The sequence below is a fragment of the Abrus precatorius genome, unplaced genomic scaffold, assembly GCF_003935025.1.
Source record: "Abrus precatorius isolate BTA unplaced genomic scaffold, Abrus_2018 Scaffold11, whole genome shotgun sequence".
NCBI lineage: Eukaryota > Viridiplantae > Streptophyta > Magnoliopsida > Fabales > Fabaceae > Abrus > Abrus precatorius.
This window is the reverse complement of record NW_020874303.1, coordinates 2,900,610-2,915,080: the sequence shown is the minus strand read 5'-3', so window position 1 is coordinate 2,915,080 and position 14,471 is coordinate 2,900,610. Positions and strand designations below refer to the sequence as shown.

The 14,471-nt window shown below is 32.5% G+C and overlaps 3 protein-coding genes across 4 annotated transcripts; 1 reads left to right on the top strand and 2 right to left on the bottom strand.

Moving 5' to 3' along the window:
• Positions 1-520: 520 nt before the first annotated feature.
• Positions 521-2,264, bottom strand: LOC113856324 (upstream activation factor subunit spp27). Its single transcript, XM_027488109.1, has 2 exons — positions 1,965-2,264; positions 521-910 (listed from the first exon to the last, which is right to left on the bottom strand). Exons 1-2 carry the CDS (start codon positions 2,136-2,138, stop codon positions 782-784), a joined length of 303 nt encoding a protein of 100 aa, XP_027343910.1. The 5' UTR covers positions 2,139-2,264; the 3' UTR covers positions 521-781.
• Positions 2,265-3,406: 1,142 nt separating this feature from the next.
• On the bottom strand, positions 3,407-10,476 carry LOC113854340 (EH domain-containing protein 1-like). Its single transcript, XM_027485283.1, has 16 exons — positions 10,392-10,476; positions 10,037-10,116; positions 9,722-9,790; positions 9,572-9,629; positions 9,367-9,419; positions 9,250-9,286; positions 9,083-9,138; positions 8,152-8,265; positions 7,894-7,996; positions 7,731-7,780; positions 5,228-5,356; positions 4,887-5,138; positions 4,699-4,778; positions 4,292-4,418; positions 3,694-3,837; positions 3,407-3,592 (listed from the first exon to the last, which is right to left on the bottom strand). The coding sequence occupies exons 1-16, from the start codon at positions 10,474-10,476 to the stop codon at positions 3,407-3,409; spliced, it is 1,623 nt and encodes a 540-aa protein (XP_027341084.1).
• A 1,315-nt stretch (positions 10,477-11,791) lies between these two features.
• Positions 11,792-14,395, top strand: LOC113855054 (protein transport protein SEC13 homolog B-like). Of its 2 annotated transcripts, none has more exons than XM_027486502.1 (2): positions 11,792-11,933; positions 12,664-14,395. In XM_027486502.1, exon 2 carries the CDS (start codon positions 12,668-12,670, stop codon positions 13,571-13,573), a length of 906 nt encoding a protein of 301 aa, XP_027342303.1. In that variant the 5' UTR covers positions 11,792-11,933; positions 12,664-12,667; the 3' UTR covers positions 13,574-14,395. The 2 variants fall into 2 exon arrangements, with proteins under 2 accessions (XP_027342303.1, XP_027342304.1); XM_027486503.1 differs by having other exon boundaries at positions 12,661-14,395.
• Positions 14,396-14,471: the final 76 nt, after the last annotated feature.

Genomic DNA, 14,471 nt, shown 5'->3' with positions numbered 1-14,471 from the left:
ACAAAAATTACATTCTATATAAAATTATTTACGGTATAGTGAATATATCTTACATCGAAAATTATTATAAACACAAGTAAAACAAATAGTTTTTTTTTTTTTTTAATTAACAAGTGTGGTTTTCAATTCATTTGCAACCCTATCCTCAAAGGAAACCCTCACAACAGCAATATGTGGATTCCGTTTTGCAGCCAGCCACAAGTGTTCACTTTGAACCAATCATAATATTTGTCATAGCATTATTTTTGGTAAACAACAGCATCACTAATTCCATTGACAGGTCCGCATAACTTAGAATAGCATGGTGCAGATAGGAGATGAGCATGGCTTACATTATAAAGTAATTCAGAATATATCAGGAATTTACAACAAATACATCTTAATATTTTCCCTACCTTTCTGATAAATTAACTTTTTGGCTTCCTCTTCCATAAAACAATTCTGAGGACTGATAAAATGACTTGCTATAAATGATAAAACCATAGAATTTATGCATACAAAATCAAAATTAACAGGCAGAATTCTTAATTACAAATTCAGAAAGTGGCAAAAGCATGCTTTGAAATAGGACTTCTTAAGTTGGATTACATGTAATAAGATTAATCCATCCATACAGCATAAAGAAAACTGCCAATTTGATGGTTCAACAGCTAGGTTCCTACACATAGGTCGTTACAGTATGAGGGAGGAAAAGCGAAAAAGGAAATGAATTCAGAAACTCATCTTGAAGAAGGTTATGTTCTCCAATAAGACAGACATCTTGATTTATATCTTATAGACATCATTTGGGCTCTTTTGGAAAATGTAGCTTGATAAGTGCAGGAAGTTCTGCTAACTCCACCTGAGGTTTCCCCAACAAAATACTTTTTAGCTTTTCATCACAGTTGACCACATTCTTGTTGTTTGGATCCTGCACAATTAATGAAACAATTCATTTTATTCACTCTATGGAAGCTACAAATTGATATAAAAATAAATAAACCCAACCCATAAAACATCATAGCCAACACAACAATTGGATATGTGCATTTTACAAATTTATAAATTTCATCTACATAACTATACAAACTTCAGAATTACAAAAGTTCATATAACAGTTCAAAAACTTCAGACAGAGATCTCCTCTAATTTGGACTAATATGTTGATAGTGCATAGCCCAAATAAGAACACAGACTAGTGATTTGTTGTCTTGCACTCTTGCCTCAACCCATGTATACAAGTCAACAACATTTTGCTCAGTCCTACTGTAAAATTAAAGCTACAAGAAAGCATATCTTAGCCAAATTAACACTTAAAGATCAACTATAGGTCAATGTTTAAATTGGTGGAAAAGAATGGAATGGAGTAAAATGAGCAAAGTTCCATTGTTTGGATTGTTTAAAATAGGATGAAATGGAATGGAACATAAAAGAACTCATTTCATTGCAATTCATTCAATCAAATACCCTTTTTCTTCTCTTCCAATTTTGGGGTATAGTACCGCACCCTTTTTTTCCCTTTCCAACATAAAAATACTCAACAATAACTTTATTCCAATCCATTCCATAGCATCTCATTTCATTCAATTCCATTCCACTCACTATTACATATTCAAACATAGCCTAGGTATATCAACATTGAATTGCTGAACTAACTCACAATGATCCATTCCCATTATTCGTTATTTCTACTTCCTACCTGAATTAATCACTACCACTCCACAAAAAAGAGAAAGCACTATATATTTTAAGCAACGTCCCAAATCAAAACCCCTTGAATGGTTTAGAAAAACCCTTCAATAAACACTACTAGTGAATAATTCATTGAACAAGCAATTCATATCATAGTGTCATCACAAGTAACTTTGGCATAAATTTTATAAATTTTCAAAAGCAAGGAAAAAAGAATCTAATTTCACAATAAGCAAGAATTGCATTTAATTTTTAAACAGAAATATGAAAATAAAGAAAAAGAAAAGAGGAACCTGAAGATTATTGGTTTTGATGTAGGACCAAACGCACTTGAAACAGCCCAAACGAGAAATCTGAGACTGACCTACGAATTCTCTGAGAGTGGAAGGAAGGTTGACGAGGTCAATCAAGTTTGCAAGCTTCTTTGGGTTATCAGTGATCGCTTTCTTCATGCGTTGTGGAAGCATTTTGCTTTGAATTTGTAAAAATCAATGGCTATGGCCAATAAAAAATCGAATTTGCGGGAGAAAGAGAGAGTTTGAAGATTGCTACAACTACAAAATGGAAATTGAAGCAAAAGGTGTTGTGGTAAGAGGAACACGAATACACAGGTAAAGGGTACAATGGTGAGGAAGGAACAAAGTGTGTGTGTGTGTGTGTGAATACACTAAAATTACGAATTATTAAAATGTCATTTTAACATTTGGACTTATAAAATATCAATCATTTTAGGTATTAAAAAATGTTTTTCTAAAATTTAAAAATTAAAGTAATCATTATTCTTAATTTTAATAATAATAGTAAATATGTTTTTAAAGACAAATTAAATTTAAAACAATCAATCTCATATATTAGAAATAAAAATGTTACAATAAATTGTTTTGACATTTTTAAGTATTTTTTTTATTATTTGAAAAAGTACTATTTTAAAAGTAATTGTATAATCTTTGTCAGTTTTAGTATTTGAAACAAATATACAATTTTTCAAAGTTTTTAAAATCAAATCCAAGATTGAACTGGAAAACATCCGAATCATGATTTAAATGATTTAATCAGTAAAATTTGTAGTTAAATTGTAGTTTAATTAGAGAAATAACCGGTTCATACTTCATAATCCAGTGGTGGATGTAATAAGGTTTCCTGAGAAATATATGTGGGATTCAAAGTTAATTCATTTTGAATTAATTGAATTCAAAATTTAATTATATATTTAAACCTAGTAAGATTAGGCAGAAACTGATCCCTTATTTTTTGTCAACACTTTTATATTCTTTTTCCTTACACAGTAACACATGCAACTCCATTTACTTCACTTAATAACTTCAGTAAAGACAATAAAAGATATATGCTCAAGTTGCTATTTTTTTTTTACTTTTGCTTTTTCATGGTACAAATATAGTGTGTATTTTAAAATTTTATATGATTTTAATATGTATACATCTATCTTTGCATCATAATAATTATTATTAAATCTTATATTTTTCATTAAATTCCCACCAGTGATTTAGGATCCTAAATCTGCCACTGTAAATAACTCATCTTCATTGAACAACAAAACTCCCTTCTACAAGGAACCCGATTAGTACACGTTTTACAAGCTTCTCTCTTATAAATTATTTGAAAAAATGGTAAAGCATATTTATATTAATATGCACCAGATGATACATAAAGATCACATAGACATGTACATTACTGTGCTTGTATCATTCTGTCCCAATCTAGATTGCCAACAAACTTAGCCATAGGGATTCCTAAAAGTCTTCAAAAGGTTAGGAATATCATGAGCAAGCATGTCATCCACTGCTTGTATCATTCTTGGTTTCAATTTCTCAAACTTGTCAAAGTTGTAACCACTCAAGGTCTCTTTGAAGTGCTCAACATTAGGGAAGTCACCAGGTGGTAGATGGAACTCCCTTTGTACCTGTTTAGAATTTTTGTTACACATTAGCATTTCAATTTTCAAGCATATTACCATAGCTACACAGACAAGTGAGCAGAAAGAATATAGAGTCAAATTCATACCTTTGCAAATTCAGTTTCCATATTATCAATGAGCTTTTTCTGAGCTTTAGATTTGCCAATCATAGCAGGCATCTGCTTCTTAAGATGACTAATAATATAAGCATGTATCTTGGCAGCTCTGGCTCGTTTAACAAATTCATTGATCTACAATTTATACACAAATGTAATCTTAATTGTGAATGGAAGCAACTTCAATAAATAAAAGCCATTCGGCGATTAAGGACATTGAAATTCTAGAGATCAGATAATAACCTGTAATAGCAGCTACAAAATCTATACCAAATAAAAAATAATGGTCTACTACATCAAACTTTTGTAAGCACAAAATGACACTTCAAGCACTGAGGATATTAATTTTTTACCGAATAATAGTGCTTCCACCAACAAAAATTATTAAAAAGAAAGTTTGTATGAAAAAGTACTCTCATATCAATATGCCGGTCATATCTTTCATTCTTCACATTTCAGAATATATTTTAAGTGTTAAATTCCAAAGATGATTCCCATCGAATAGTGTTGCTAACACAACACATTTTAAGCATAAATAATCCTATTTTATTGGGAAACATGAAAAACATAAAGCAAATAAAAGACTCACTTTTCTATCACAAGCCTTCTTTGGTATATCTTTCAGATCTGAAAGAAGGTCATCCTGTTCTTTTTCAAAGAGTTCATTACCAAGAGGACCATTGACGTCATCGTTTAGAGGCTTGTCGTTGAAGGAGCTGTAAAAATGAAATTGATCACAGATTCACAGGAAAGCACAAGGCAGCTCAAAGCAACCAATGAGAAGAAGTGAAATCATATCTAAATTGCATAGGAATATGTACAACTGAAATGAAAATCAGAAAAAATAAGAGAAGCAACTTCATGACATGCCAAAAGTGCTAAACGCAAAACAAGAAAATGTTATAAGCCAAAATCAGATCAAAACCAGTTCTCCATGTCAAAGACAAATTTTAAGATTGATAATGGAATGCAGATACATGCATAAAGTGACCTTACCCAATGTACACCCGTGAGACCTCAGGAACATTCAACACCTTTCCAAGTGACCACATTAATGCACCATAAATCCTCATTAGCTGCAAAATTTGGCCACACAAAGCATACAGGTCAGATTTCCCAAGACAATGTTACTATAGATTTGTTAAGAAAACAAAAAGAAAATTGATCACACGTTATGCTCTTACTTGTTGTGTATCAACTTGGTCTGCTTTGTTTAAAACCACTCGAATTTTGTCATCATGTCCCCGAAGAGATGCAATTACACGCTTGAATTCATCACTGACATCAAGTTTGTGCGGATCAAACAGAAGGAGTATTAGATCACACTTAGCAGCAAACCAAGATGTTACTCCTGTAAAATCATATTGTCTTTGTGTCCTTTGCTTTTCTCCAGATAAAACTCCAGGGCTGTCTACAAATGTGATATGCTCCAGAAGCTTTGGGCAATTGATAGAAAAAAAAAAGTTACATATGCTACCAAAGGAAAATCTCCTAATTTTGTTTCAATGGATATAGAGAAACATACAGGATGAGGCATTTGAGAACACTCAAACTTGGACAAAAATGCTGTGCCAAAAGATGTGAGACCACCAAATGGCATGTCTGCTTGGACAGCAACGGTATTGCCGGGAATACTTCTCTCATCAGGACCAGACTGTGTAGATAGAACAACAATTAGATTTTCACAATCAACACAACAACTGATTTTCCTATATAACTATCATTTTAAGAAATCAAACACTGCTAAAACTACTGTATAAACCAAGGACCACACACATATGACAAAAGCCTAGCAATCTCATTAGCAGCTTTGGCATTTTGATTATCAACTCAATAAACCATGAGTAATTTCAACAAATAAATTGGTACAAACCCCAAGATATCTCAGACATTTTCATTTCAAAATGTGATATCTTTGAAATATAATTATATCCAAGATCAAGCACTAACATATAAGTCTGCAAGAAATTTCAGTGAAACAATTTCAAAAGACATCCTTCTCAAAAATTTCTTAGTGTGAAGCTTGCACTACTTCACATAGAATTCATTTCCTTCCATTCTGTCAATTAATGACACGAGACAACCTAACAATTTACTCACTCAAAGAGAATAAGCCTTTCAAGAGATAAGATTTCCTCAACCACACTTTCATATTTACAAGTCAAAAACATTCAGGCAGTAGAAACCTTTTCTCCCTTTCTCTCTCTCTCTCTCAATCACTTAGAATTTTTCTATTTCACATAATATATCTGTGACAGTATCCATCCAATGCATCTACAATAATATTTATCATCGAGTATCATAATAATAGTTTGATCCTCAGGATTAGAATTGCATATGAATGATCTAAATTTAGCATATTACTGTAGAATTTGAGTTAGAGAAGTAAAATCTCTTAAGAGGATGAAGAATGGTAAAGCATTTAGCCCTAATAATATTCCTACAGAAGTTTGAAAAAGTTTGGAAAAACAAGGACTAGAGTGACTTACTAAGCTCTTTAATGAGATTTTAAGATATAAGAACATGTCAGATAAATGGAAGAAGAACGCTTTAGTTCTTATATACAAAAACAAGGGTGACATCTAAAATTGTGCATTCTATTGAGCGATTAAACTTATGAGTCACATTTTAAAAAGGTGATTGAACATAAAATACAGGAAGAAAATGATATTGTAGAAAATCAATTTGGTTTTATACGAGAAAGGTCTACAACAAAATTATATATCTTTTATGAAAGATAATGAAAAAATATCACTAAAGAGAAAAGGACTTACACATGAATTTTATTGACCTGAAAAAGACATATAATTGAGTACCAAGAGAAGTGATATGGAAGGCTTTAGAAAAGTAAGGGATCCATGTAACATATATTCAGGGTATAGAAGACATGTATGAGGAGATAACTTCATGTGTGAGAACTTTTGAAGGTATATTTAAGGACTTTCCAATTAGAATAGGCAATCAAGGCTCTTCTTAATTGTTTAATCTACTTTGCATATGATATTGTGTTGATTGAGGATTCGAAAGAAAAAGCTAATGCTAAACTTGAGTTATGGAGAAAGACTTTAGAATTAAAGATTTTTTTTTGAGTAGTAGTAAGACAGAATATATACATTATAGGTTTAACAAAAAATAAGATGAGGATAAAAAATGATATTATACAACAAGTTTCCAATTTTAAGTATTTAGGATCAATTATACAAAATGATGAAAAAATTAATAAAAATGTTATTCATAAAAAACAAGCTAAGTGGTTAAAATGAAGAAAGTCATCAGAAATTACTTGTGATCATAAAGTACATATTAAGTTGAAAGAAAACTTTTACTATATTACAATATGACTAACTATCCTATATAGTAGTGAATGTTGAGTCTTAAAGAAACAATGTGAGAAAAATATAAGATTAAAAAATGAGAATGCTAAGGTGATGAGTGGACACATAAGAAATGACAAGATCCAAAATAATAGTATACCAACGAATATTAGAGTAACACCTATAATGAAAAAGATGACTGAAAATCGTTTAAGATGGTTCGGTCATGTGCAAAAAAATATTTGAAAGTGTCAGTAAAATAAGTGGATTGCTTGATTCTTAGTATGGTAAAAAAGAGTTGAGAAAGGTCAAAAGAACCTTAGACAAAGTTATTAAAAAATACTTTTTGATTAATCAGATTTTTTTAAAATTTGATTTTTGATCAAGCTTAATGACGTTGTGTGATCTATGTAGTCAATATCACCCGGTGAAATAAGGTTTGGTTGTTGTTTTTGTATCATAATAATACTGTTATTTCATTTTATTTGAACAGACATGAAACTGTGACCCATTATTTGCATTTCAATTTGAAATAAAAATGCTCATTCTAAGTTTCTTATTGCAAGCTTAAGCTTTAAAAATTAAAATAACAAAAACATAAAAAAAAAAAAATCAGAAACTTGCTCTTGTGACCAATAATCCACTATTCAAAGATGTTGAATCGTGCAAGGAATTAGAAATTTTAATATATGGTTTAAAAGCTTTGGCACATACCATGACAACAACAAACCTATCAGTTGTTGGCTCTGGTCCAATATGAGCTCCTAATGACATTTATGAGAAAAATTCATTAGCACATATTGCATAACAGATATGAGCAGTCCACACTCCACATAGATATTACCCACGTCAAAGTCAAGGCTAGGGAATCACTTGCCTGGATAATTGGATTTAAGCATATGTCTAATAAATGTTGTTTTCCCAGTTGAGTATTGACCCAAAAGCAAAACCATAGGTTTGGCATCAAAATCACTATTTGTCTGCAGTTAGTAAGGAATAGCAATCAATAGATAAGCTAATAGCATATCTTTCTCCATATATAAAACTTGGTCACAATATGACAGAATAAACAAATGACGCAAAATCTAGAGTAGCTTTCTCAATTAAACGAAAACAAACAGAATCACATACTGACCAGGAGAGGAGATACAAAATCATTAAAGCGGTAAGTAACTTCTAAAGGCTTCAACTTCTGAAGGTAAAGTCTCTTCAAACCATCTATAACTGATGTCACTGAGGAAGCAGGCACCTATAGACATATGCACACAAGCGAAAAAACTATATGAATGCACTTGAAAAAATTTAAAAACTAACAATAGCATGGAAATAGCCAAAAACAGATATAAGAACCTACTCAAGAACATTTCTAGACTAATATCAGAAACCAAATTATAAAGATATGAGAAAGAAGCAAAAATTTAGAAGTCAAAAACAAGATATTTACAATTCCAAGGTGTCATCTGTTCAGTGTAAGAACATTTACTAGTACTAGCTTATGTTGCTTACAAACATACAAGTACAGCGACATGGTTGGTTTCAGTACCCTAATATTGCCTAAATCCAAATTCAATGAAGCATGGACATTTCAAAATTTTCCCTGTTGACATGTCTATTTTCAGTATCCATGCTTCTTGGTGCAATACAAATTCAATCATAAAATAGTGAGCTATAGTTCCAAATAAATCGCAAAAGTTCTCAGATCCTGTACAGGTTGCAAAAAACTAATACACAGTTCAAAGATATATAGATTCAGTTGATCTATTCCTCTATCCCATCCATGAGTCTGACCTGCTGGATTCTGAATCGTAGATTTAAAATTATTAAAAAGAAAATGCAACAAAAGATGAAAAATATTAAGCAGCTCCAGAATAATAAATCTATGCGTTTTATAATTGTTATACAACTCATAGCACCTGAAAAATGCAAAGCAATTTAAACCAAACTTCCAATCCCTAAAACATTTCAAAATCTTGATGATGCAAGCCCAGAATTTCGAAACAATCAGAGTAAGAGTAACAGAATGAATGGACCCAAAAAGAATAAAAAAACAGTAACAGAATGCTTACCTTTTTTACTGACTTTGAATCAAACCAATTACTTGAGGGTGATGGCTGAGGACTAACTGCATTATTCCAATCAGTGAATATGGAATTTCAAGACAAAGAAAAAGAGAGAAATAAAAAGCCAAAAGCAATATGAATTCTCTTAATCAATAAAATGAGGTAAATATTACCATTCAAATGTTTATCTTTCTGTTTATGCCTTTTCTTCTGCACAAACAAAGCCAAGTAACGCTAAGTACTGTCATTAAAGTGAACATAAAGTATTAACATAAAAAGGAAATACTTACTGCAAGTAATGCATCCAAACCTTCCATTCTAGGTGGTTTTGAAAATTGTAAAACTGAAATAATAGAAGTTAAGCATCTGTTAGGCAGCTTTTATAAGATAGACATTAATGAGCAACAAAATTCACATTGCAAAGTCTTTTACCGATACAGATATACAGTTATTCAACAAAACAACAGAAGACAAACGTAAATGTCCAGAATTTACCATCTCTACTCAGCATATCATGTGATATTGGGCGCCCAGATTGTCCCAAAGAAATGAGCTATAAACCAAATGGATTGGGTTCAGGAAATTGGTCAGCATTAAGCTTCAATGAAGCACAGTTTCTAATGAAAAGAAAAATTCTTCTCTTACCTGCATAGCGATGACAAAGTCTTTGAAACCAAGATATCCTTCTCGTTTTGAATCTGCAATGGCCCACACCTTATTTTAATAAGGGGGGAGCAACAAAGGAACAATTTAGTAACAAGGAAGAAATAAATGAAAGACCATAAAAACTATCAACTAGGACAACTCATAGAACAAATCAACCATAATTGTCTACATCAAATCTAATGGAGACATAATGCATCGAATCCAAACTAGTATTTACATAAGTTTGTAAGAGTTCAGAATCGATCTATTATCAATGTAATAAGCATCATTAATTGCAAAGTGTTATGCCTTAACCTGCTTGAGTTCTTGCCGAGACAAGTTTGACATGGCAAAAAATTTGATGGCTTCATTCCCCGTGAAACGACCATCCCCATCTGAAAACACCGAAATTCCCACCAACCCAATTATTCACAAAGAAGGTAAACAAAAACACAAATTTATTTTGCACAGAAACCACGTAAAGGACGAAATGGACTGGTTAAAAGGATAAAACTCAAGTGCAATTCCTTATGTAGTTTGATGTTATTTTTCAATCAAAAATTGGAAACCGTCAAAAACTTGTGAACGCTTTTAACTTTTAAGGCCAGAAAAGCAACACCCCAGAAATTTCAATTAACATAAATGACAATAAAGAGTTCAAAAGAAGAACCTTCATCTGCATAATTGAACCACTCTTGATAAAGGTTCTGGTGATCTGTGGAATATGAACCGTATGGTACGATGTCAAGTTCCATGATGTATTATGAAATTGAAAATTATGGATTTTTATGATCTGGGGTGAGAGAAGGAGAGGTTGCAGATGCAGAGGGATGGTCACACGAGAAAGGGTTCCATTGGTGGGGTTGCAAGCCTGAAATGGCACAAACATGGTGCTTTTATACTTAACGTTGGTGCATGAGAATCTATAATTTAAATTTTCGTTAATAACTACATGTGAACGCGCCAAAGTAGGGAATGGTCATGGTGTTGCTTTTTCCTTAAAATTGGGTCTCTCAAAGGGTTGTCAAAATTAGAAAATAAGTATGGCTTATTTAGTAAGACTTACATGAAAGTTCACCAAATAACAAGAGATGCTAAAAATAAAATTATCAAAGAGTGTGTTACTAAAATTTAAGTTGTTATACATTAATGTGATTTCAATAACTGGATTATTATCAAAGCTTGTCTTTATAATTTTAATTTCAATTTTGTTTTGTTTTGATTTTTCAAAATAAAAAAATCATGAATTTGTACCTCTTCTCAATTATGAGCTATATTTTGAGGTTCCAAAAGCAAAACCAAACATGCTACAAGTCCTCCCATGACAAAAAAAAAAAATTAAAATAAAAATAAAAGAAGTGCATGTTTGGATGCAAATTAAAATAATATGTATACACATTTCAGATTCATAAGTCAGTGTTTGATTCAGATATAAAGACTTTGTCCCAGTATCTCTATCTCTGAAACAAACGCTACTGAAGCTATTCTTAATTTCCTTAGTATTTCTATAACTGAACTAAATGCTAACTAAGCTACTCCTAATTTCCTTTAAAAAAAGGGCACATTTACCACTTTCAATCTTTGAGCCAAACATGCCATAATTATTAAGGGACAAATTTTTTTTATTGAAAAAAATAAAAATAGGATTAAATAGTTCTTTTAAATATATTTTTTTTATTTTGCAGTGTTTTATTTTTCCTCATCATTTTACTTCATGATTGAATTTTGTTTTTGTATTGAAGTTTTTTTTTTTTTAAATCACGCCAACTTTTTGTATTTTTTAGAAATAAATTTAAGAAAACATTAATTATTATTGAAAATTAAATTTTAAAATCCATTTTAATTTATTTTCTGGAAGGGTGGTAAAAAAGAAAAAGATATTTGGTCAAAACTTTATTCCCATTAATCTATCTGTTTTATTTTTATGTTTTGGTCCAGGTCCACGAATTTGGTGTGGTGTTAGGCTTAAAGGATGGGCTAGCTTAATTGGGCCAAAAAGCCCAATAGTTTTCAGTGACGGAGAGCCCAATAAAATCAATTGAAAAGAACGAAACGGCAACGCTTTTTGTTTCTCCATATTTTCAGTTTCTCAGTGTCTTCTTCGTTAGATCGATCTCATAGACTTACCGGTGACTCCATCTCGCTCCACCGTCCACGGCATCTCCGGCCACCACCTTTTGCTCCCCTAGACACTTTCTCTCTTCTACTTCAGGTTCCTTTTCAATTCTCTCTCTCTCTCGATCTGTTGAAATTTCAACTTAGATCTTCAGATTTCGTTCCCATTTCACGATTCTTCCTATTCATTGGAAAGCGCTATTTTTTAGGGCTAATTTTATCAATTAAACTACCCTAGGTATTTTCTCGAATTTGTTTTTCTCCAGATGCTGTTCTTTCACATATAAAAAAACGTATTTTTCCATTTTTTCGGTTCTGGGGTTTTGGTGTTTCTAATTTTTCGAATTGTTTGCGATTCTTTCATCAATTATCGATCAAGCCTTGCACGAAATTTTGTTTCACCTTTTTAATGCAAAATTCGGTGGAAATCTGTGTCAAATTAAAAAGCTTTGCCTGGATTTTCAACTTTTCATCTGCTTGTGAATATAGGGTTTTAGTTTTGGGTATTATGTTATGGTTCATTGATTCATAATCAGGCAAAGTGAATTTTGTTATATAAAGCTTGAATAGCTACTTTCTTGGAAAATAATATATATTCTATGTAGATTGTATTGAAATTTGAATCTTATACATATACTTTTGTTCATTCAATATCTTTTATTTTAGATTATTGTTACTTTCATAACATTGTAAGTGACCAGTTAATAGAGGGTTTAGTTTAATTTGGTATAGTATAGTTTAATTTAGTTTAGGTTTAGGTTAGTTTCATTAGCAAAATGGTTGCTTGAAACTAACTGTTTGAATCTTTATGTCTATGTTGATAGCAGAAATATGCCTTCGCAGAAGGTTGAAACGGGTCACCAAGATACAGTCCATGATGTTGCAATGGATTACTATGGTAAGAGGCTGGCCACAGCCTCATCAGATCACACAATTAAGATAATTGGGGTGAGCAACACAGCTTCTCAGCATCTAGCAACACTGAACGGTCACCAAGGGCCTGTTTGGCAGGTGGCATGGGCTCACCCCAAGTTTGGTTCTCTACTTGCTTCATGTTCCTATGATGGGCGTGTCATTATTTGGAAGGAGGGTAACCAAAATGAATGGACTCAAGCTCATGTCTTTGATGACCACAAGTCATCTGTGAATTCAGTTGCTTGGGCACCTCACGAGTTGGGTCTATGCTTGGCTTGTGGCTCTTCTGATGGGAATATATCCGTTTTCACTGCAAGGGCAGATGGTGGCTGGGACACCTCGAGGATTGATCAAGCTCACCCAGTTGGTGTCACTTCTGTGTCATGGGCACCCTCAATGGCACCTGGTGCCCTTGTTGGTGCAGGGTTGCTTGATCCTGTACAGAAGCTGTGTTCGGGTGGTTGTGATAATACTGTGAAGGTATGGAAGCTGAACAATGGACTCTGGAAGATGGACTGCTTCCCGGCTCTTCATATGCATACAGATTGGGTTCGAGATGTTGCTTGGGCCCCCAATTTGGGTCTTCCTAAATCTACAATTGCAAGCGCATCACAGGATGGTAAAGTGATTATATGGACTGTGGCAAAAGAGGGGGATCAGTGGGAAGGCAAGATTTTGAATGATTTCAAGACCCCTGTTTGGAGGGTGTCATGGTCATTGACAGGAAACATACTGGCTGTGGCTGATGGGAACAACAATGTGACATTATGGAAGGAAGCAGTAGATGGGGAATGGCAACAGGTGACAACAGTGGAGCCTTAGAATGTGATTTTTCAGGTCTTGCTTATTAATTTGAAAATGGTTAGAGTTTTCATTTTTAAATATAACATCTTGTTTCTTTGCATGTTATACAGTTGATTAATTGTGCTTCATAATACATTAGTTCCTTGATGTTTGTTATCCATTGAGTATTCTGTGCTTGGAAGAATGAAGTTGGTTAGTTTCAGTTGTTTTACTTTATAAGATTAGAAGAATGTTTTACAAGTATATAGTGTGACAATCTCTTCTATTCTGGGAGTTGCATAAATTAATGGCTGTTGGATATAACTTTAGATGCTCGTGATTAACCACCATTAGTGGCAGTGCATGTCTAGGTAGGGGTCAATGATCTCTCTTATTTTACAATTTACAGGGTTTATAGTATACTTCATAAATCATTATGCTTTATGCTCTTAAAATCTGTCTGTGCTTCCAGAAGTGCGTTTGATGTATGGTAAGATAATGATTTACTTATAATATAGACAAAATCAGAGCGGTATAATGAGTTTGCTCTCATATTTCTATCAAGTTAGCCGAACAAATATATGCCTGTTGCTATAGGATTTATATGATTGTTAAGGCAAGATTTTGGTTTTCTCTATGCATTAGAAGAAAGCATCCCGTTTTTGTTTATTCACAGGACAAATTTCTAATGTTCTTTATATGCCGCTGCATGCACATAACCGCTCTTTCTTACGTTGAGGTTTAAGATCTCTTTAAAATTCGAGGTGAAAATTTAAGATACGGCTTTTAATGTAAAGTTTCATATAAAATATGCCCTAAATTTTTTTATATAGAAACACTGTAAGTAAACGAATGCCCAAGAATTCTCTAAAAAAAAAAAAGTGTGTACGGTAAAGGTATGCTATACATAAATGTAAAGCTGGAATTAATGCAGAAA

Coding starts and splice junctions, on each gene's coding strand:
- LOC113856324 (XM_027488109.1), bottom strand. CDS start 2,138: ATGCTTCCACAACGCATGAAGAAAGCGATCACTGATAACCCAAAGAAG. Junction 911..1,964: donor TCAAAACCAATAATCTTCAG/GTTCCTCTTTTC, acceptor TTAATTGTGCAG/GATCCAAACAACAAGAATGT.
- LOC113854340 (XM_027485283.1), bottom strand. CDS start 10,476: ATGGAACTTGACATCGTACCATACGGTTCATATTCCACAGATCACCAG. Junction 9,630..9,721: donor ACTTTGTCATCGCTATGCAG/GTAAGAGAAGAA, acceptor TTTGGTTTATAG/CTCATTTCTTTGGGACAATC. Junction 7,997..8,151: donor ATTTTGTATCTCCTCTCCTG/GTCAGTATGTGA, acceptor TACTAACTGCAG/ACAAATAGTGATTTTGATGC.
- LOC113855054 (XM_027486502.1), top strand. CDS start 12,668: ATGCCTTCGCAGAAGGTTGAAACGGGTCACCAAGATACAGTCCATGAT.